This window comes from Portunus trituberculatus, chromosome 40 (assembly GCF_017591435.1).
Source record: "Portunus trituberculatus isolate SZX2019 chromosome 40, ASM1759143v1, whole genome shotgun sequence".
Taxonomy (NCBI): Eukaryota; Metazoa; Arthropoda; class Malacostraca; order Decapoda; family Portunidae; genus Portunus; species Portunus trituberculatus.
Genome location: NC_059294.1, coordinates 22,321,972 through 22,346,676, shown reverse-complemented (window position 1 = coordinate 22,346,676; position 24,705 = coordinate 22,321,972). Strand labels below are relative to the sequence as shown.

At 37.7% G+C, this 24,705-nt stretch overlaps 1 protein-coding gene across 5 annotated transcripts in view; it reads left to right on the top strand.

Moving 5' to 3' along the window:
- The window catches only part of LOC123515891 (eIF-2-alpha kinase GCN2-like), a 48,692-nt gene extending 25,349 nt beyond the window's left edge, over nt 1–23,343 (top strand). For 4 of the 5 annotated variants that reach the window (XM_045274775.1, XM_045274778.1, XM_045274777.1 and 1 more), the window contains 5 exons: nt 986–1,116; nt 2,549–2,774; nt 2,976–3,070; nt 22,017–22,189; nt 22,784–23,343. In XM_045274775.1, the coding sequence (XP_045130710.1) occupies nt 986–1,116; nt 2,549–2,774; nt 2,976–3,070; nt 22,017–22,189; nt 22,784–22,922 (764 nt within the window). In that variant the 3' untranslated portion in view covers nt 22,923–23,343. Of the gene's footprint in view, nt 1–985; nt 1,117–2,548; nt 2,775–2,975; nt 3,071–4,854; nt 4,916–22,016; nt 22,190–22,783 lie in introns of those variants that run through there. The other variant, XM_045274780.1, reaches the window with a different exon arrangement.
- Nucleotides 23,344–24,705: the final 1,362 nt, after the last annotated feature.

Below are 24,705 nucleotides of genomic sequence, written 5' to 3'. Positions count from 1 at the left end.
CTTTCCATATGATAAGAGTGATCTTCAGTATACACATATACTTACTTAATATATCTATCTTAATTGTAGATGTGCCGGTAGTCAGAGATATAGATTTACATGGGGTGAAACCTGAAAATGCTGCCCCTGAAAATAATAAAAATATGAGATTAGATATATAATACACTTGTTTATTATATATTCATATATTATACTATACATACTACATGAACTTTAAATCACTATTTTGTGCACCCTTAATTTTGCAAAATCTAATATATCGGTCTGAACATCAATATTCTCAGTAGCTTCATTTGTGCCATCCCTTGAGAAATGTGCCACCCGGGGCATTTGCCACACTTTCCACCCTATCACTACGCCACTGACAGGCAACCTTCATAGGAATAGATTGAATGTACATAGGTAGATACTCAGCAAAAAGAAAAATGGATAATTATGATATTGTCTATTTTAGGCTGCACCAAAGTAGGTATGTTATACTGTGGTTTATAAATATAAGTATACTACTTGGATGAAGTAGATAGACTGTCATATACAAATACATATGTTATTTGTCCTGTGTAGTGCATTGTGTTTCAGTCTTAGGAACAATAGAAACGGGGACTTGAAGAAAATCACACCTCTACATACTTCCTCAGGTCTTTTCACTTGCTGAGTTTGAATGCCATGAGCTGTACAATTTTACTGAATCTGGAGGCAGCATCAGGTTATAGAAAAAAATATGGAAAAACCAATTATGATTACATGAGCCCAAAAGATAGAACAATTTAACAGAATAAGCTGAAAAACTAAAAGGACAGGAAAGGATAAAAAAAAATATCAGGTGTGTCTCCGACATTATTGTAACTAAGTATAGAGTAAAAGAATGTATTAAATTTAATGCTATGCCTGATGGTACTATATTACTTTTATGTTTAAATCTTCTTATTTTAGGTATGGATACAAAATATTTAGCTATATATGTATGTGTTTTTGTATGTTTCAGGTCTGGGTTGTGGGTCTAGTGTGCTGGCTGTCTTGGTGTGTGCCATAGGACAGAAGCAGTTAAAAGACCGCATCAATCTCTTCAATAAATTCAGAGCAGCTAAAATTAATGTAGATCATTGTCATTGTTTGGTATGTATACAGTATATGATTTTGGATTGGAATGAATTAATGAATTAACCTCATTTGCAACAGGTTAAGCTTATCTAGAACTCATGCTACCCACACACCTCCTCTGCTGATTGGTATTGCTTCCCGAGTCCTTATATTAAAAAGTTTTTAATCTCTTTATCAATTAATTTTATATTAAGCTATTTTCTAGAAAAATGGGATAATACATTTATGAAAATTTATTGCCCAGAAATGTGTGTGTGTATTCACCTAGTTGTATTCACCTAGTTGTAATTTTACAGGGCCTGGGTATCATACTCGTGTGGCCCCGTCTCCATATCTACACACATCCAACTTTCCTTTAAAACTATGCACACTCCTCGCTGACACCACCTCCTCACTCAAACCATTCCACACCTCCACACATCTTTGTGGGAAACTATATTTCTTCACATCCTTCAAGCATATTCCCTTGGCTATCTTTTTACTATGCGATCTCGTAGTTCTATTTAAGTTTTCCTCTCTCAACATCATTTGCTCATTATCCACTTCATCCAGTCCGTTCAACAGTTTATAAACCTGTATTAAATCTCCTCTTTCTCTTCTTTGTTCCAAGGTAAGCAAATTCATTTCTTTTAATCTCTCCTCATAGGTCATTTCTGCCAATTCCGGAACCATTTTTGTTGCCATTCTCTGCAATCTCTCCAACTTCCTTATATGCTTCTTTTTATAAGGGGACCAAACCACTCCAGCATATTCCAATCTTGGTCTAATTACCGTACTAATTAATTTCTTCATCATATCTTTATCCATATAATGGAAGGCTAATCCAATATTTTTATCAAATTATACGTTTCTCCAAACATCTTATCAATATGAGCCTCAAACTGCCCATGGTCTTGTATTATCACTCCCAAATCCTTTTCCTTTTCCACCTTTTTCAACACTACTTCTTCACCCATCTTATATGACCCTCTTGGCCGTCTTCCACTCTTCCCCATCTCCATCACATGACTTTTGCTCAGATTAAATTCCATTTGCCACCTCTTGCTCCACTCCCAAATCTTATCCAGATCTGCCTGTAAAATTTCACAATCTTCTTCACTCTTCACACACCTACACAACTTCGCATCATCCGCAAACAAATTAATATAACTGTTTACTCCTCTGGCATGTCATTAATATATACAAGGAAAAGTATTGGTGCCAGCACTGAGCCTTGTGGGACTCCACTCTCCACCACCAACCAGTGTGTGTGTGTGTGTGTGTGTGTGTGTGTGTGTGTGTGTATATATATATATATATATATATATATATATATATATATATATATATATATATATATATATATATATATATATATATATATATATATATATATATATATATATATATATATTGCATGTAATTTATATATATAGGTAAACTAAACTAATTTTCTTACAATTTGCAGACACAAAAAGAAGCAGAGTCAGTGATGGAAGATTTATGTGTGCCCAATATAGTGATGCTGACCAACTCAGATAAGGCTGATGTTAGGATCTGCAATGACCCTACAAGTCGCACTTTGGAAAGGAAAATACCTCTGGAGAAAGTTGTTGAATTTGTACTCAAATATTTGGGTGGAAATGAAGTAACATTTCCCAATAACTATTCCAGAATGGACTCAAAATCTTCAGGTATATATTGGAGTTCAGTAAAAGCATTACCATTCATTAACAATTGTTGCCATTCAAAATTATATGTTAATTGCTTGGAAGACTGAATATCTTATAAATAGGATGAAACATACATTAATTTTGCCAAAAGAGGTATGTAATTTTGAATCAGAAATATGCCCTATTAAAAGTCATCAAATTACCATTGTAAATGCTTTTCAGCTGTCAGTAACACAGAAGAGTATCCACCTCTAGTCATACATTACATCACCAAGAAGCAATGCAAGTTTAAGGATGCCCCAAAATTGGATTCACAGGCAAGTGCATATTGTAATTTAATAGAAAAAGAAAAAAAGGAAACATTCAAAGGACAGAAATATTTATTGTAAAACTTTAAAACTAATTTTTATGATTAAAAATTAACATTTTTCCTGATTTGTGTGAATACAGCAAATCACTTTCATGTATGAGCCCCAAAATGTAGTCTCCCATTTCATTGAGGGATCCTTGATATCTTTGTTTAAGTTCATCATATCTTGGTGAAAGTGCTCCTCTTGTTCCTCTGAATATGTTCTCTTATTTTTCTTGAAGCTGTTGAGGTGAGCATCTAGGATGTGAACCTTCAAGGTTCAACCTGCAGCCCATCTCACCATAGCCTTTCACTAAATCTTCAACCAGTTACTTGTATTTATCAGCCTTGTTGATGCTAAGAAAGCTCTGCACACTTACACGCACATGGCTGGAAACTTAGAATGAGTGATTGCAGAAGAGACTTATAGAAATATAGTTTTCCTCACAAAATTATAGCAGTGTGGAACAGACTTGATGATGAAACAGTGTGTGCAAAGACAATACATAAATTTAAGGAAAATCTGGATAAAAACAGTTTGGGAGAGAGGACAGCACGAGCCTATTGTGGTTCTTTTCCTGTATCTCACAACTAGGTAAATACACACATCCACGCATGCACGCACATATGCACTCATGCATGCATGTACGCATGCATGAACACACACTGTAGAAGAGAACATGTAAACAACAGCTCCAATATACTGCTGACTTTGAAGCCCAGCAGACCTTGTGATGTATTGCAAGGGTGAGAGAGCGCTAGGCAAGTGATCCCGTCTCCTTAGTTATTTTGAATTTGCTGTCGTTGAGGCTGAAAAGTATGGAAAGGGAAGAGAATATAGATGGCACTGCTGCCAATGTAAACAGGGGAGCCAGGCCCAGGAAATGCAGACGATAGGAAAACCTTTGGGATTAAGATAGCTGTAAGGTGAAGGAATTTTCCGGCTTCAAGGAGGAAAAAACTAATATATAAAGGATAATCACAGTGGAAAAAGAAATTAATTGTCTGAGGAAGTTCATTACTATGGTTTTTGAGAAGTAGGATTGACTGATTGTGTTACAAGTTGGAAAATACTGTTTAAAATTAACAATTACATGAAGAAAACTCTTGTGAAACAAAAAGGAAAAACAACTCCCTTAAGGGCAAATGTGAGAACTATAAAGTGGCATTACATGGCCTAGAGGAAAAACTAGACACTAATGTGGATATGTGAAGAGGATATGTGAAACAAAACTGGAAGAATGGTAGAACCTCATCTTTTTTTCCTCATCGAAACATAGCTGTCTGAGACATCTGACAATAGCTCCTTCTCTGTTCCCTCCTACTTTCTCCATCTCATCTAGCTTCGACTCAATAGTTACTCTTTAATTAAATTTATCTGTGCTGTTTATCTCTCCCCTAACTATTTTGACTATAGGAAATTCTTTGACTATTTAATTTACAAAGTAGAGCACATTCTGTCCCTCTATCCTTTCATAGAGATCTCCATCTTTGGAGATTTCAATGTTCACCACCAGCTTTGGTTTTCCTCTCTCTCACTGACCATCCTGGTGAACTAGCCTTCAACTTTGCTATCCTTCATGATCTAGAGCAACTGGTGAAACATCCTACTTGTATCTTGGAGATACGCCCAACATTCTTGATCTTTTCCTTACTTCTAATCCTTCTGCTTATGCTGTTACCCTATCTTCTCCATTGGGCTCCTCCAACCTAATTTCTGAATCTTGTCCTATTTCTCCAATTCCTCTTCAGGATTCCCCAAAACAGAGGTGCCTCTGGTGTTTCGTCTCTGCCAGTTGGGAGACCTGAGGAGGTATTATGCTGATTACTGTTTTTGTGTCAGAGAGACCATCTCTGTGTGCTGAACACATAACGGAGGTGATAGTGTCTGGCATGGCGGCATACATTCCTCATTCTTTTTCTCAACTTAAACTCTCTAAACCTTGGTTTAACGCAGCCTGTTCTCGTGCTATACATGATAAAGAGGTTCCCCACAAAAGGTATTTGAGCTTTCCATCTCCTGAATATCATGTACTTTATATTTCTGTCCAGAATCATGCCAAGTCTGTTCTTCAACTTGCTGAACACTCCTTTATAAACAGAAAATGTCAAAATCTTTCAAACTCTAACTCCCCTCATGACTTCTGGCATCTGGCCAAAAACAACTCAAATAACTTTACTTCTTCATCTTTCCATCCTTTATTCCATCCTGATGGCACCACTGCCATCTCATCTGTCTCTAAAGCTGAACTCTTCTCTCAAACCTTTACTAACAACTCCCCATTGGACTTGTCCCTCCCTCTCCTCCTCCCTCTGACTATTTCATGCCTACAGGTAAAATTCTTTGTAAAGGTGTTTTCCATGCCCTCACTGGTCTAAACCCTTGTGGAAAACTTATGGACCTGATAGGGTCCCTCCTATTGTTCTCAAAAACTGTGCTTCTGTGCTTGCACCTTGCCTGGCCAAACTCTTTCAACTACGTATGTCTGTTGACTTCTACCTTTCCTTCTTGCTGGAAGTTTGCCTACATTCAGCCTGTTCCTAAAAAGGGTGACCGCTCTAATCCCTCAAACTATCATCCTATAGCTTTAATCTCTTGCTTGTCTAAAGTTTTTAAATCTATCCAAATAGGAAGATTCTTAAACATCTGTCACTTCACAATCTTCTATCTGATTGCCAGTATGGCTCTACTGCTGATCTCTTGACATTCCTCACTGAGTCTTGGTCATCCTCTTTTAGAGATTTCAGTGAAACTTGTTGTCGCATTAGACATATCAAAAGCTTTCGATAAAGTCTGGTACAAACCTTTGATTTTAAAACCGCCCTCCTATGGTTTCTATTCTTCTCTCTGCAACTTTATCTCAAGTTTCCTTTACAACTGTTCCGTTGCAGCCCTGGTAGACAGCCACTGTTCTTCCCCTAAATCTATTGATAGTGGTGTTCCTCAGGATTCTGTCCTGTCACCCAATCTCTTTCTATTATTCATTAATGATCTTCTTGACCAACTTCTTCCCCTATCCACTCCTACGGTGATAATACCACCCTACATCTTTCTACATGCTTTCAGAGACGACCATCCCTTCAGGAAGTCAGCAGATCATGCAAGAATGCCACAGAACACCTGACTTCTGATCTTTCTAAGATTTCTGATTGGGGCAGAGAAAATTTAGTGTTTAATGCCTCAAAACTCAGTTCCTCCATCTATCAACTCCACACAACCTTTTAGACAACTATCCCATCTTCAATGACACTCAGTTGTCTCCCTCTTCCATACTGAATATCCTATGTCTCACCTTTACTCATAATATTAACTAGAAACTTCATATCTCATCTCTTGCTAAAACAGCTTCTATGAAGTTAGGTGTTCTGAGGTGTCTCTGCCAGTTTTTCTTGCCACTCCAACTTCGAACTTTGTACAAGGACCTTATCTGTCCTTGTAAGAAGTACTCTTCGCATGTTTGAGGGGTTCCATTCACACAGTTTTATTAGATAGGGTGGAATCAAAAGCTTTCCATCTCATCAACTCCCTTCTGAATGACTGTCTTAGCCTCTTTCTCACTGCTGAAATGTTGCATCTCTTTCTATCTTTTTATCACTATTTTCATGCTAATTGCTTTACTGATCTTGCTAACTGTATGGCTCCCTTCCTCCTGTGGCCTCGCTACACAAGGCTTTCTTCCTCTTATCCCTATTCTGTCCAACTCTCTAATACAAGAGTTAACCAGTATTCACAATCATTCATACCTTTCTCAGGTGAACATTGCAACTCCCTGCCTGCTTCTTTATTTCCATCTTCCTATGACTTGACTTCTTTAAAGAGGGAGGTTTCAAGACATTTGTCCCTGTCTTTTGACTAATTCTTTCCAATCTTTTAGGGAACTTGTATTTTAAGTTGGCCTTTTTTTATAATTTTTTTGTTACCCTTGGCTTGCATAAAAAAAGAAATACAAGTGATCAAAGAAAAGGAAGAGTTAGTGGGAGATACAGTGGACATAAAGAAGTGTATGGTTATATATTATAGACTACAAGAGAAATGATTCCAGAGAAATTTCTGAGGGGGGAAAGAGGAGAAAGAGATGGTTAAACAAATTATCCCAGTGTTCCAAAGTGAAGAACAGTCTTGAAAAAGAAGTAGAGGAAATATACAAACTTGGTAAATATAATGAAGGGACTAAAAGACCACTAAAAGTAAAAATGAGATCACATGTAGGGGTAGAAGAAATATTAGCAAGGACTGGAAAGCTGGTTGGTAAGACAGAATATGAATCAGGAAGAAGGGGTAAAAAAGAGAGAGAACTGAGAAGTGAAGTTAAGAAAAAAAAAAAAAAAAAGAGAGAAGGATGGAGAACGAGAAGAAGAAATTTTACTGGAGAGTGCTAGACATGAGGCTGAGGAAGTGATATGTTCAAGAAGTGGAAGAAAAACATTAAGAGTCATGTATACAAACATAGATGGATTTATATCAGGATTGTTGGAAGTGAGAGATTATTTATTTATTTATTTTATTTTTATGTTATGGCCTGTAGCACCTGTAATATACTTGAAGAGTATGGGAAGTGTTATTCAGCTTCCACCCATTAGTACAAGCAATTTTATTTATAGTGGTACCCATATTAGAGCCCATATCACCACTAAAGCACATCTTTGGTATAACCACCGTAGAACCTGGGTATCATGATGACATGTAGGTAACTTTAAACCACTCAATAAATGGCAAAGTTTCAAGGTGGTATGTGGTGGGATTCAAACCTACACATGGATAACTGCCCATTCTCACGTTCACCACCTTATCCACTACGCCACCACCTCCCTCGTGGGAAAAGGACCGGACGTGGTATGTATAACAGAAACAAAGTTAAGTGAAGATGTCCAAGTTAATTTTAAAGAACATGGATATAATGTTTGGAGGAGAGACAGAAGGGAGGAAAAGCAGGAGAAGGAGTATTGATAATGGGTCGAGAGGATATATACCTGGAGGAGGTACAGTACGGAAATGGACTGGCAGAGGTTTTTAGCATAACAATTAGGAGCAGTAAAAGGGAAAGGAGGAGTATCAGAGTAACGTATGTGCCACCGAAGACTAATACATTGTCACTTGTGGGGGATCTAAACTGCAAACATGTAAATTGGAAAGAAATGGATGTAAACAGTCACACTGTACAATGGAGAAAGAAGTGTTACAACTGGTAATGGTAAACATATGGACCAATGGATGAAGGACTACGTATATAAGGTACAGAGGGGAAGAAAACTATCTATGTTGGATTTGGTATTCACAAAAAAAATTAGCCTTGTTCAACCATCAGATCTCATAGCCCAATAGGAAAAAGTTATCATGTGGTTGTAGAAGTTGAATTAGAGGATCAGGAAATTTTGAAATGTTATGAGGGACACAAATTAAAAAGTTTGAATCATGACAAGACAAATTTTGAAGGATTAAGAAATTACTTTGGTAGTATTGATTGGAAGGAAACCATGCAAGGCAAAACGGTCCAAGATAAGTATGAAATATTCCTAGACAAGTATAATGAGTGGGTACAGAGATATGTTCCCGAATACAGAGTAAAAGAGAGCAAACACATGTGGTATTCTATGTGTGCAAATGCTTGGAATAAATTAAGGAAGCAATGAGATGAAATAAATAGGAAGCAGTCCAAAGAGGCACAAAACAAACATATAATAAGAAGGGAGAAGGAGAGAAATTTTGAAAAGGATATAGTGAAGAGATGTGAAGAGGAACCCAAGCTTTTTTTAAGTATGTAAATGAAAAAATGACGAACAGAGAGATCATCACTAAGTTAATTAAGGGAAATAGGATATATGAAACTATGAAAGAAATGAGTGAACTTATGAATGAGAGATTTAAATCATTTTTTAATGAAGAGGGAGATTTCATAGAACCAAACAACCAAACAACACAGGAAGGATTAAGAAACATTGTGGTACATAAACAGAAAATTAGCTAACTACTTGAAAAAGTGGATGTAAGAAAGGCAATGGGGCCAGATGGAGTGTCAGGATGGACACTCTGAGAATGTAGAGAACAACTGGTGGAACCAATTTGGGATGTGATCAACAGCTTTCTAATGGAAGGGAGACCAGTGTCACTGACTAGTGTTGTAGGAAAAATCTGTGAAATTGTAATTAAAGAAAAATGGTTAGAATATTTGGAGGAAAATGAAATAATTAATAACTCCTGATTTGGTTTTAGAAAAGGAAAATCATGCATGATGAATTTACAAAGCCTTTATACAAAAGTACAAAGGAATGATGGATGGGGTGACATGGTGTATTTAGATATTAAAAAGGCTTTCAGTTGAGTACCACATAGAGGATTCTTATAGAAAGTAGAACACATTGGAGGAATATAGGGAAATATCTTAAACTACTTAACAGATAGGGAAATGAGGACAATGATAAGACACCCCATTAATTTGGAACACAGTTACTAGTGGCATACCACAGGGTCCAGTGCTGACACCAATTATGTTCCAAGTATATATTAATGATATACAAGAGGGTTTGAGTAGCTATGTAAATTTGTTTGCAGACGATGCAAAACTTTTGAGAGTAATAAGGAACAACAAGAATTATATGGAATTGCAGGAAGATATTGACAAAATCTGGGAATGGAGCCAAAAGTGGAAATTAGAATTTGATACCAGGAAATGGCATGTAATGGAAGTGGATAAAAGTAATAGAAGGTCTCCTTGGAATACAAAATGGGAGAAGAGGTTATAATGAAAAGGAGTGAAGAGAAAGACCTGGGAGTGATTATACAAGATACTCTGACTCTAGAAAGACACTTAAATGAGTTATTTGCTTCAACATACAAGACACTAACAAATATCAGGGTGGCATTCAATTATATGGATAGGAGTATGATGAAAAAGGTCATAACAGTTATGATAAAACTTAGACTAGAATATGCAGCAGTGGTGCAATCACCATATAGGCAGAAGGACATCAAGAAACTGGAAAGAATCCAAAGGACTGCTACAAAGATGGTGCCAAAAATAAAGGATCTATCCTATGAAGAAAGACTGAAGGAAATGGAACTACTAACTTTGGTGGATAGATGGAAAAGAGGAGATCTAAAAATTATGTATAAGTTAGTAAACTGTATGGAAAAGATAGGTAGACAAGACCTGGTATCACTGATGGAGGATGGAGATAAATGAACAAGAGGACACTCCAAGATCATGAAAAGTCACTGTTTGAGGGGCATTTAAAAATTTAGTTGTCTACTTACGACGTTGGACATTTGGAACGGATTGAGTGAAGATATTGAAGCAGCAGAAAGTGTGCACAAATTCAAGGAAAAGTTGGACAAAAGTAGATATGGAGACAGGTCACTATGAGCCCTGCTTGAACCCTGTAATATACAACTAAGTAAATACAACTAGGTAAATGCACACACACACACACACACACACACACACACACACACACACACACACACACACACACACACACACACACACACACACACACACACACACACACGGCCCACTATCACACTTGGCAAATTGGCAGGCCCAACCCATACCAATGCCCTATGGTAGGCCCAACCCATACCATAGATCCACCTGAGTATAAGGCCATGTACCTGTGTGGGAATTGCTGACGCCGAAAACACTCGTGGAAGACGGCGAAGAAACAACGTCCGATCAGCCCGAGAACGATCCAGCAACTGACAGCTACTGAGCGACAGCGACATCTCATGGGAAATGCTCCACGTGGCAGAGGGTGATTTGACGAAGTAAAATTAAGGACAGACCATCAGAATGGGTCTTGGTGGAGAGTGGAGTTCCACAGGGATCAGTGTTGGCACCAGTAATGTTCGCAGTCTACATAAATGACATGATGGATGGGGTGTCCAGTTATGTGAGCCTATTTGCAGACGATGCAAAATTGTTAAGAAAAGTGAGATGTGACAAAGATTGCGAACTACTCCAGGAAGACTTGGACAGAATATGGAAATGGAGCTGTACATGGCAAATGGAGTTCAACACGACAAAATGCAAGAAATTAGAGTTTGGCAAGAGTGAAAGAAGAATCAGGAGTATGTACAAGATAGGAAATGAAGACATAAAACCAGTCATGAAGAAAAGACCTTGGGGTGACAATTACCAATGACCTATCGCCAGAGAGACATATAAACAAAATAATTGGAGAAGTATTGAACTTATTGAGGAACATAAGAGTGGCGTTCAGATATCTAGATGAAGAAATGATGAAGAAAATAATTACTGCAATGATAAGACCGAGGCTTGAATATGCAACAATACAGTGGGCTCGAACTTAAAGAAACACATAAGGAAACTAGAGAAAGTACAGAGGGCTGCAACAAAATGGTGCCTGACTTAAGAGATTTGACTTATGAAGACAGACTGAAAAGAATGCAACTTCCAACCCTGGAAAACAGAAGAGAAAGGGAGACCTGATAGCAATATACAGAGTGATGATTGGCATGGAAAAATGGATAGGGAAGATCTGTGTATGTGGAATGGAAGAATGTCGAGAGGGCATGGGAAAAACTAAAATGGCCACTTATAGGAGAGATGTGAAAAATATAGCTTCCTCATAGAAGGGTGGAAGCATGGAATAGTTTAGACAAGTGGTCAACAAGGAATATTCATGATTTTAAGAAAAAGCTGGACATTAATAGATATGGAGACGGGACAACACGAGCATAGCTCTTTTCCCGTATGTTACAATTAGGTAAATACAATTAGGTAAATACACACACACACACACACACACACACACACACACACACACACACACACACAGTAAAGTAACCAGCGGGGTGTCACAAGGGTCAGTGTTAGCCTCCATTATGTTTCAAGTTTATGTAAACGATATTCACATTGGAGTAAACAGCTATATGAATTTATTCGCTGATGATGCAAAGTTGCTAAAAGTTATCAAAACCAGGAAGATTTAAACAAAATCTATGAATGGAGCAAGAAGTGGAAATTGGAGTTTAATGCCAAGAAATGTCACATAATGGAACTAGGAAAAAGTAAGAGAAGACCAGTATGGAACTATTTGATGGGAAAGGAGCAAATAATGAAGACTAAAGAGGAAAAAGATCTTGGAGTGATCATACAAGAAAATCTGAGCCCTGATAAACACATAAATAAGATACAGGCAACCCCCGCTTAACGAAGGGGTTACGTTCCTAAAAAACACTTTGTTAAGCGAAACTTCGTTAAGCGAACTGATTATAACAAGTTTAACCCCTGATTTGAACTTCCATTGAGAGTAAACAAAGCGAGAGTGCATCATAGTACAGTAAAAGGTTTAATGAAAGTAAAAATTATGAAGTTAAACATTTAGGTAGTTTAATTTAAGTCATTATAATGTACACTGATGTATGTATGTACGTAACTTTATAATGTTGATGATCTTAACTTTATGAAGGGAGGGAGAGTGAAACAAGAAATACACTTACCGGCAACCTGTGGAATGTAAACAAAGTGCGCATCATGGTACCGCATACAAAACTTATGTACCACATTTCCACAAGGCTTTCCATTTTATCCATTGTAGAGTCACGAGTTCAGGTGGTTCTTTTAGCTTTCAAGGAAGATGCGGTCTCACCAGCCTTCTTAATAGAGTCTGTTGACTTGAAAATAGTAGACAGTAGATGGAGTCAAGATGGTGGCAAGCAATGTTATTAGTTTTCTGGCCTCTCTCTTGTGTGTGAATAATACCCAGCTTCACTTCGAGAGTAAGACACTTCCTGGTCTTCTTAGGAATGTTAAGCCACATTGCAGGGCGTTTTGGTGGTAAATTGAACTAGGGAAGATGAGCTGCTGGTGACGCTGTTATGTTTTGACTGGGGAGTGAGTGGTGCGCGTGATCTTGATCTTGATCTTGACCTTGATGGTACAGGTGACGCAGAATTTCTTTTGAGTCAGGCCTTTGTATCAGCAGCGCCTGTGTTGTCCACGAGAGGCTTGATCTTGATCTTTATTCTACAGGTGTCTCAGGATTTCTCCTGAGGCAGGCCTTAGTACCAGCAGCTCCTGGTGTATTCAAAAGCCTGTCAGCTTGCATGATATGGTGGGGCTTTCAAATTTGGAAAAAATTACCTGTATAAAACTTCTTTAAAGCGAGTTTGGTGTTCGTTAAACGAGCAGATGGTAGTAAAACGAAACCTTCGTTGTAGCGAAATTTCATTGTGTGAACCTTCGTTAAACGGAGGTTGCCTGTATTTGGACTATCATATAGGATGTTGACTAATATAAGAGTGGCATTTCATTACATGGATAAAGATATGATGAAAAAAATCATCACAAGCATGATACGCCCAAAGCTGGAATATGCAGCAGTGGTATGGTCTCCGAGTTCTAAAAAAGATATAAGAAAACTTGAAAGGATACAGAAGATTGCTACAAAGATGGTGCTGGAATTAAGGGACCTCACATATGAAGAACAACTGAAGGAAATGGGATTGCTAACCTTACAAGATAGAAGAGAACGAGGGGACCTAATAACAATGTATAAAATAGTAAATGATATTGAAAAGATAGACAAAGAAAACATGGTGCTGTTGGTGGAAGAGGATGGAAGAACAAGAGGACATGAAAAGAAGATCGGGATGAGGCAGTGTGTGAAGGATGTTGGAAAATACAGTTTTCCACACAGAACAGTGGAAAAATGGAATACATTGGATAATGGAATTGTTGCAGCACATAGTGTGCATAACTTTATAGAAAAATTAGATAAATGGAGATATGGAGACAGGACACTATGAGCCCCGCTTGAACCCTGTACAATACAACTAGGTAAATACACACACACACACACACACAATTATAAGCAATTTGGATATTAATAAATCAATGGGGCCTGATGGCATATCTGGGAGGTTGCTAAAAGAATGTAAGGATCAATATTGTTGAACCCCATATTTGATATTGTGGAAACCTCTATACGAACAGGAATAGTCCTGAAAGGGTGGAAAAGAGTTGACATTGTGCCATTATATAAGAATGGTAGTAGAATGGAACCGTTAAATTACAGACCAGTATCATTGACTAGTATGTTGTGCAAGGTATGTGAAGAAGTAATTAAAGCTAAGTGGAGTGAGTATCTAGAAAGTGAAAACATTCTGAGTGAAAGGCAGTTTGGTTTCAGAAAAGGAAGATCGTGTGTATCCAATTTATTATGTTTTTATTCAAGAGTGACTGACATACTACAACATAGAGAGGGATGGGTGGATGCTATTTACCTGGACTTGAGAAAGGCCTTTGATAAAGTGCCACACAATAGACTGATGTGGAAACTAAAGAAGATTGGAGGAGTAAGTGATAAACTAGCAAAATGGATGAAAAATTACTTAGTGGGAAGAGAAATGCGAACAGTGGTGAAAGGAAAGAAGTCAGAGTGGAAAAAGGTAACCAGTGGAGTTTCACAAGGGTCAGTGCTTGGTCCAATCATGTTTTTGATTTATGTTAATGATATGCCAGTAGGAATTGACAGTTACATGAATATGTTCGCAGACGATACTAAAATTATGAGGAGAGTAAAGAATGTGGAAGATTGTAACAAGTTACAGGAAGATCTTGATAAAATATATGAGTGGAGTAAAGAGTGGCAGATGGAATTTAATATAAACAAGAGCCATGTTATAAAAATGGGAAGAAGTAGATACAGATCAAACAGGGATTACAGGCTGGGTGATGAGAAAATTAGAGAGACCAATGAGGAGAAAGACCTAGGAGTAACCATGGAAAATACTTTGTCACCAGAGAAACACATTAACAAGATATTTTGGAAAACATATAACATGCTTCAAAATATTGGCCTTGCATTCCACTACCTAGATGAAGGAATGATGAAGAAGATACTATGCACTTTAATAAGACCCCAGTTAGAATATGCAGCTTGCGTCTGGTCACCGCATATGAAGAAAAATGTGAAGAAGGTGGAAAGGGTACAGAGGCTGGCAACAAGGATGGTACCAGGACTCAGGGAGTTAGACTATGAGGAAAGACTGAGGAAACTGGGGCTGACCACATTAGAAGAGAGAAGAACAAGGGGAGACATGATAACTATGTATAAATTGGTGAACAAGAGTGACATATTGGACAGAGAGTTGATAAAGGTGACCACAAGTAATAATCTCTGAGGACATGGAAAAAAACTAGTAAAAGACATCTGTCTAAATGACGTGAGAAAGTACAGTTTCCCTCATCGTAGTATTGATAAGTGGAATAAACTGAGCAATGATGTCGTTGACGCAGTGTGTGTCAATCAGATGAAAGAGAGATATGACAGGAGTGACCAAGGAGGCAGGACACAGAGAGCTTAGCTCGGGCCCTGTAATACACAAATAGGTAAATAGGTAAATACACACACACGGGACGCGGTTGAGGAAGGACGCAATACCGTCGCTCCTGAGAATCAGCTGTTTGGGTTTGCAGTGGCCTGGGCGATTAGTGTGGACTTGTTTTTTTTTTTCATGAATACAGTGTTACAAAATCATGAGTGAGAAAGAGATTCCATCTAAATGCAGGTATGAGACACGGGAAAGAATGAAAGCTGATGATGACTATGTTGGTGAGGGAGAAAGAGCATTCGAAGGCTTTGATATGGCGCATACTTCACTATTTGATAGAGTGTTGACTATCGAACGTAAATTAGATAAATTGATAAAGGAGAGCATGGGAATGAAAGAGAATGAAGAACAGGATAAAGAGCTCCAGAAATTGATAAAAAGGATAAAAAGAGTGGAAGAAAACGAAACTAGGCTAAGAACCGAAAATGAAGAATTAAAAGTGCAAATAGCTAACTACAAGAAATTGATGGAAGAAGGACTCGGTAAAGCCGAGAAAGAAAAAGAGAAGCTGAAAGATCTAGTTAACAAAGAAGAAGAAAGAGTACAAGACGTGATTAAAAAAGAAGTACAGGCATGGAGAATCCAAGATAAGAAAGACAAGGAATCATTTCAGTAAGTATTTCAAGAACAGTTAAATGAAAGAGATGAAAATATGACAAACAAAATGATAGGAGTCCTGAAGAAAAAGGAAAATTTAGTAAGAGAAATTGCGGAAAAAAAAAGTGTAATTATTTTTGGACTGAAAGAAAAAAAATGTTAAATATAGACCAAGAAGGAAAAAGGACAAAATGAAATCAATAAAAGACCTACTAAAACATCTAAATGACGAGGATAGACAGAACTTAGAAGAGGAAGTAGAAGAAATCCATAGAATGGGACCATATCAAGAAGGAACAGTGAGACCAATTAAGATATTACTAAAATCACAAGCAAGAGCAGAAGAAATACTATATAGAAAAACAAAACTCAGAGAAACAGAAGGTTGCAAAGATATATATATATATATATATATATATATATATATATATATATATATATATATATATATATATATATATATATATATATATAATAGAAAAATAGAAATGAGGAGGAAAGGAAGAGACACAACGAACTGGTGGCAGAAGCAAGAGAAAAAAATAATGCAAGGTCAGGGGAGGAGAAGAAGGCATTTTTTTGGAGAATTATAGGAGACAGGATAAAGAAATGGTATATAAAAGAGAAGGAAGAGAAAAAAATGGAGCAAGTTTAACTAAAAATGATAAGAACAAGAGATTAAAAATGATGTATACAAACATGGGATTTTATCTAGTAAATTAGAATTAAGAGATTACATTTTGCTCTCGTGCCCACGCTCTTGAGTCTTCCGAATTTTCCACCATCTGACTACGACTTAACAGTCACTCTCAAACTAAATTCATATGTGCTGTTTATCTCTCCCCTAACTCTTCTGACTATAGTAATTTCTTCGACTACTTAACTTCTAAAGTGGAGCACATTCTGTCTCTCTACTCTTTCGCTGAGATTTCAATTCTTGGAGATTTCAATGTTCACCACCAGCTTTGGCTTTCCTCTCCCTTCACTGACCACCCTGGTGAACTAGCCTTCAACTTTGCTATCCTCCATGACTTAGAGCAACTGGTGTAACACCCTACTCGTATTCCTGACCGTCTTGGAGACACGCCCAACATTCTTGATCTCTTTCTCACCTCTAACCATTCTGCTTATGCTATCACCCTTTCATCTCCGTTGGGCTCTTCCGATCACAATCTCATTTCTGTATCTTGTCCTATTTTTCCAATCCTCCAGGATCCCCAAAGCGAAGGTGCCTCTGGCGTTTTGCCTCTGCCAGTTGGGGGACCTGAGGAGGTATTATGCTGATTTTCCCTGGAATGATTATTGCTTCCGTGTCAGAGACCCATCTCTTTGTGCTGAACGCATAACAGAGGTGTTAGTATCTGGCATGGGGGCGTACATTTCTCATTCTTTTTCTCAACCTAAACCTTCTAAACCTTGGTTTAACTCAGCCTGTTCTCGTGCTATACATGATAGAGAGGTTGCCCAAAAAAGGTACTTGAGCCTTCCATCTCCTGAATCTCATGCACTTTATATCTCTGCCCGGAATCATGCCAAGTCTGTTCTTCAACTTGCCAAACACTCTTTCATAAATAGGAAATGTCAAAATCTTTCAAACTCAAACTCTCCTCGTGACTTCTGGCATCTAGCCAAAAATATCTCAAATAACTTCACTTCTTCATCTTTCCCTCCTTTATTTCATCCTGATGGCACCACTGCCATCTCTTCTGTCTCTAAAGCTGAACTCTTTTCTCAAACTTTTGCTCACAACTCCACCTTGGACAATTCTGGGCTTGTCCCTCCCTCTCCTCCTCCCTCTGACTATTTCATGTCTACAATCAAAATTCTTCGTAATGATGTTTTCCATGCCCTTGCTGGCCTAAACCCTCGGAAGGCTTATGGTCCTGACGGGGTATCTCCTATTGTTCTCAAAAACTGTGCTTCTGTGCTTGCACCTTGCCTGGCCATACTCTTCCAACTTTGTCTATCGACTTGTACCTTTCCTTCCTGCTGGAAGTTCGCCTACATTCAGCCTGTTCCTAAAAAGGGTGACCGTTCTAACCCCTCAAACTACCGTCCTATAGCTTTAATCTCTTGTTTGTCTAAAGTTTTTGAATCTATCCTGAATAGGAAGATTCTCAAACATCTGTCACTTCACAATCTTCTGTCTGATCGCCAGTATGGCTTCCGTCAAGGTCGCTCTACTGGTGATCTTCTGGCTTTCCTTACTGAGTCTTGGTCATCCTCTTTAGAGATTTCGGTGAAACTTCTGCTGTTGCGTTAGACATATCAAAAGCTTTTGATAGAGTCTGGCATAAAGCTTTGATTTCAAAACGGCCCTCCTACGGCTTCTATCCTTCTCTCTGCAACTTTATCTCAAGTTTCCTTTCCGACCGCTCTATTGCTGCTGTGGTAGACGGCTACTGTTCTTCTCCTAAACCTATTAATAGTGGTGTTCCTCAGGGTTTTGTCCTGTCACCCACTCTCTTTCTATTATTCATTAATGACCTTCTTAACCAAACTTCTTGCCCTATCCACTCCTATGCTGATGACACCACCCTACATCTTTCCACGTTCTTTCAGAGATGTCCAACCCTTCAGGAAATCAACAGATCACGCGGGGATGCCACAGAACGCCTGACTTCCGATCTTTCTAAGATTTCCGATTGGGGCAGAGAAAATCTTGTAGTTTTCAATGCCTCAAAAACTCAATTCCTTCATCTATCAACTCAACACAACCTTCCAGACAACTATCTCCTCTTCTTCAATGACACTCAACTGTCTCCCTCTTCTACAATGAATATCCTCGGTCTGTCCTTTGCTCATAATCTTAACTGGAAACTTCACATCTCATCTCTTGCTAAAACAGCTTCTATGAAGTTAGGTGTTCTGAGGCGTCTCCGACAGTTTTTCTCGCCCCTCCAACTGCTTACTCTGTATAAAGGCCTTATCTGTCCCTGTATGGAGTACTCTTCACATGTTTGGGGGGGTTCCAGTCACACAGCTTTGCTTGATAGGGTGGAATCGAAAGCTCTTCGTCTCATCAACTCCCCTCCTCTGACTAACTGTCTTCAGTCTCTTTCTCACCGCCGAAATGTTGCATCCCTTTCTATATTTTATCGCTATTTTCATGGTAACTGTTCTACTGATCTTGCTAACTGCATACCTCCCCTCCTCCTGCGGCCACGCTGCACAAGGCTTTCTTTTTCCTCTCATCCCTATTCTGTCCAACTCTCTAATGCAAGAGTTAACCAGTGCGCTCAATCATTCATCCCTTTCACTGGTAAATTCTGGAACTCCCTCACTGCATCTGTATTTCCGAATTCCTACAACTTGTCTTCTTTTAAGAGGGAGGTATCGAGGCATTTGCTACCCTAATTCTGGCTGACGGTTTTGGCACTTTTAGAACTCTTTGGAGAGCCAGCGCTCAAGTGGGCCTTTTTCTAACTTTCTTTTTTTTGCCCTTGGCTGGCCCTCTTCCCTACGTAAAAAAAAAAAAAAAAACATAAAGAAAGAAGAACCAGATATTGTATGCCTGGTAGAAACAAAGTTAATTAAGGCAATAAAAACAGACATAGATAAAAGGTATAATATATGGAGGAGAGACAGAGTGGGTAAAGGAGGAGGAGGAGTCATGATGATGATAAGGAAGGAGATAGTGGTAAATCAAGTGGAGTTTGGGGAAGGAAAATCAGAAAAACTGTATATTAAGATACATATTAATAGTAGTAAATAGTAAATTTCATGAGGTCTTTACTAAGGAATCCAAATTTGAAAGACCAAAGGGTAATAGAGAGACTGTCCATATGAAAGAGATTAAAGTAACCAAGCTTGAAATAAAAAAGTTGATGACGGAACTAGATGAGGAAAAGGCAATGGGACCGGATGAAGTCTCAGGCAGAATACTGAAAGAATGTAGGGAAGAACTAGCAAGTCCTATATACAGCATCATAAAATGCTCAATAGAAAATGGAACAGTGCCAGTGGAGTGGAAAAGAGCTGAGGTGGTTCCCATATATAAGAGCGAAAGGAAGGAGGAACCTTTAAATTACAGACCGGTATCACTAACTAGTGTAATATGCAAGATGTGTGAAAAAGTAGTAAAGAAGCAATGGATTGAGTTTCTTGAAGACAACAAATTAATATCAAATAGCCAATTTGGTTTTAGAAAAGGTCAGTCATGTGTAACAAATTTATTGAGTTTCTACTCTAGAATAGTTGATAAAGTACAATAGAGAGAGGGATGGATTGACTGTATTTATTTAGATTTAAAAAAGGCGTTTGATAAAGTGCCACATGAAAGATTACTATGGAAGTTAGAGGAGAAGGGTGGCTTAAAAGGAAGCACATTGAGACAGATGAAAAATTACTTGAGGGGGAGAGAAATAAGGACGATAGTTAAAGATATGAAGTCCAAGTGGAGAGCAGTAGACAGCGGAGTGCCACAGGGGTCAGTATTGGTGCCAATACTTTTTCTCGTATATATAAACGACATGCCAGAGGGAGTGAACAGCTACATAAATCTGTTTGCGGACGATGCGAAACTGTGCAGAGTCATTAAACAAAAAGAGGATTGTGAAATACTACAGGAAGACTTAAACAAGATCTGGAAATGGAGTAAAAAATGGGAGATGGAATTCAATGTGGACAAAAGCCATGTCATGGAAATGGGAAAAAGTGAAAGACGACCAGTGGTAATCTATAAGATGGGAGATGGAGTAGAACTAAAAAAAGGAAAAAAGGAAAAAGACTTGGGAGTGACAATGGAAGAAAACAGTCAACAGGTAAACCATATTGATAGAATTTTCAGAGAGACGTATAATTAGCTAAGAAATATTGGATTAGCATTTCACTATATGGACAAAGAAATGATGAAGAAATTGATAAGTACTAAAACAAGACCTAGATTGGAATATGCAGGAGTTGTGTGGACCCCCCATAAAAAGAAACACATAAGGAAATTAGAGAGACTACAAAAAATGGCTACAAGAATGGTTCCAGAATTTAAAGGGATGACATATGAGGAGAGACTAAAAGCTATGGATCTACCAACCCTGGAACAGAGAAGAGAGAGAGATTGATTAACGGAATGGATCAAGTGGATAATGAGAAACTAATCCTGAGAGAAGAATTATGACATTAGAAGCACAAGATCGCATAGTAAGAAACTGAGGAAGGGAAGATGTCTGAGAGATGTTAAAAAATTTAGTTTCCCGCAAAGATGTGTTGAGACTTGGAACACTTTGAGTGAGGAAGTGGTGTCAGCAAAGAGTGTACATAGTTTTAAAGAAAAATTGGATAAGTGTAGATATGGAGACGGGACCACATGAGCATAAAGCCCAGGCCCTGTAAAACTACAACTAGGTAAATACAACTAGGTAAATACACACACACACACACACACACACACACACACACACACACACACACACACACACACACACACACACACACACACACACACACACACACACACACACACTTACTTAACTGAAAACATAACTCATATATGAGTGAAAGCTGAGGTGACACTGCTTTGCAGTTACTAAGTAAGCTGTGTAAGACACTGATTTGAATTTCCCATCTCTAACAGGTCAGACACTTCTCAAAAGACACAGACAATGTAAGAGCAATCAGGTGTATTTTAGCCAATACATAAGCCTAGTGGCTTATGATTACTCAATTAAAGGGAAAAAAATGAAAGTGTCCAACTTATCTGATATTTACCTTATTCATGTCTGAGTTCAGAGGGGTTTACTGTAATGATGTTTGCAATATTTTTATGCTAGAATTGTAAATATTAAAACTTAAATATGTAAGCATTACTGAATACTGAAAGCCTGACATATTGAAGTATGTATTATTATTAGCATATATTAAGGAAAGAACATTTATCTACTGAAATCAAGAGAATTTTGAAATTAATCTTCTGATTTATGTAACTTACAATCATGATAATTGATCTTAATGCATATTCCTTTAGATTTCTCGTGATGTGACTGCTGCACTGAGTCGGTGGCAGAGTGTGAGTGCTAACACAAGTGTGGAGGTGTGGGCAGTGGAATTGGACAAGAAGACTTTGCTGGCCCTTGGAGCACTAGCCATAGACTCCAGTGTGAAGAGTTTCAATGAAAGTGTTACAGACATCAAAAACATGTATGTAATCTTAGCTTGTCATTAGATAGCCTTTACATATAGCTACAGTATATCATGTTCTATATACCTTGCTCTCTGCCATATATGTAGAGTTGCATCTGAGAAAAGATTAAATAGTTTATATATATTGTTATTGTGTGTAATTGAAAAATATCCAAAAAGATAAGATAGGGAAAAAAATGGCAAATAAACAAAAGTTTTAATTTTTTCCTAATCTTTGTTCATTGATATTTTTTAGGTGTGATATATGATTACAGTACTGAATGCAGTAGCACACTCTCTCTCTCTCTCTCTCTCTCTCTCTCTCTCTCTCTCTCTCTCTCTCTCTCTCTCTCTCTCTCTCTCTCTCTCTCTCTCTCTCTCTCTCTCTCTCTCTCTCTCTCTCTCTCTCTCTATATATATATATATATATATATATATATATATATATATATATATATATATATATATATATATATATATATATATGAAGGAGAATTTAAGAGTGACTTAGTCTTTTGCAAGCTGTGTTTTTCCTTTTCCTTTTCACATTATGTATGATGTATTCATATATACTTAATCTCTTACTGAAATTAATCCTTTTCTTTGATTAAGGTTTCCAGAACAAAAGGATTACTTGGAGGAAATCTGCAAGCTCATTCAGCGAAGAATTTTCAGTAAAAAGAAAGTAGAAAAATGTGTTCCACTTATTATTTATGGGATTTCATCCAATACGTGCAAGAGAATAATTTAAGGAATAGTAATGTAAGTAATGTGTCAACAAGTCAAGTAACTGTGATTAAAGGTAGCTAAATTTATATATTTTGTACTCCAAAGTAAGTTAAGTATGTTTTTTTTTATTTGAAAGTTGGGGGATTAAACAAACAAATTGTAAGTGTAAAGAGGTTCATGTGGCATGGTTACTGTAGTTCTTGATTAGTAGGTGACAAACTGACTTATATTACCATGAATCATAACTTTTTGAAAAATGTGATGACAATGCTTCTGTCATATTTGTGTAGCTCAGGTATTTATTAGCAGAGTTAGATATAAGACAATTATCCTGATTAAACTATATACTACATTGACTCAATGGAGATGATAAAATCGACTTCTTCAAGAAAAAAAATGCCTATTGAATGTAGATTCTATGATATTATAGTATGAAAAACATCTTTATTTATTTATTTTTTTTTTATTTATTTATTTATTTTTTATTTATTTATTTTTTTTTTTATGTGTTGAGGCCTATAGCGCCTGTAGGCTCACTCAAGGAGTGTGTAGGAAGCGCTGTTCAGCTTCCACCCATTAGCGGTGCAGACAATTTTATTTATAGTGGTACCCATATTAGGGCCCATATCACCACCCAAGCTCATCTTAGGTGTAACCACCTAGAACCTGGTTATCATGGTGACATGTAGGTAACTTTAAACCACTCGACAAATGGCAAAGTGTTTAAGGCTGTACGTGGTGGGATTCAAACCTACGCGTGGACGTCTGCCTGATCCCACGCTCACCACCTTATCCACTACGCCACTGCCTCCCTATATCCCAAGATAGGGTACTCTCTCACTTTGTTGTGAAGTCTCATCTTCAAGTTTAAATAGTTTCAGACCTTACCATTAAAAGGCATGTTGTAGTGAAGATAGCAAAGAACTCTATTGCCCTTTAATTGTTGAGTGTCCCTCTGTATGCAAGGCATGATTCTCATTGTTGATAACTTTTAATAGTACTCATCTAGGCATAGGACCTTGCCATTGTTGTAAGACATTTTATATTACGAGGATTAACTTTCTATGTAGAATTAACATATGGGAAGGGAAGAAGTAATATAATGTTGAATATTGAATTTCAATTGAGCTGATTTTGTGTGGAGTGTGGAGTGTGTTGTGGTCTCACTCCTACCTGAAGATCAGTCTATGAGCTCTGAGCTCGCTCCGTAATGGAGAAGACTGGCTGGGTGACCAGCAGATGACCGAGGTGAATTACACACACACACACACACACAAACACACACTATAATAAGACCCAGATTGGAATATGCAGGAGTAGTGTGGACCCCTCATAAAAAGAAACACATAAGAAAGTTGGAGAGACTACAAAAAATGGCTACAAGAATGGTTCCAGAATTTGAAGGGAAGACATATGAGGAGAGACTAAAGGCTATGGATCTGCCAACCCTGGAACAGAGAAGGGAGGGAGGAGATCTGATACAAGTTTATAAACTGATCAACGGAATGGACCAAGTGGATAATGAGAAACTGATCCTGAGAGAAGAATATGACATTCGAAGCACAAGATCGCATAGTAAAAAGCTGAGAAAAGGAAGATGTCTGAGAGATGTTAAAAAATATAGTTTCCCACAAAGATGTTTTGAGACGTGGAGCAGTTTAAATGAAGAAGTAGTGTCTGCAACAAGTGTGCATACTTTTAAAGTAAGATTGGATAAGTGTAGATATGGAGACAGGGCCACCCGAGCATAAAGCCCAGGCCCTGTAAAACTACAACTAGGTAAATACACACACACACACACACAC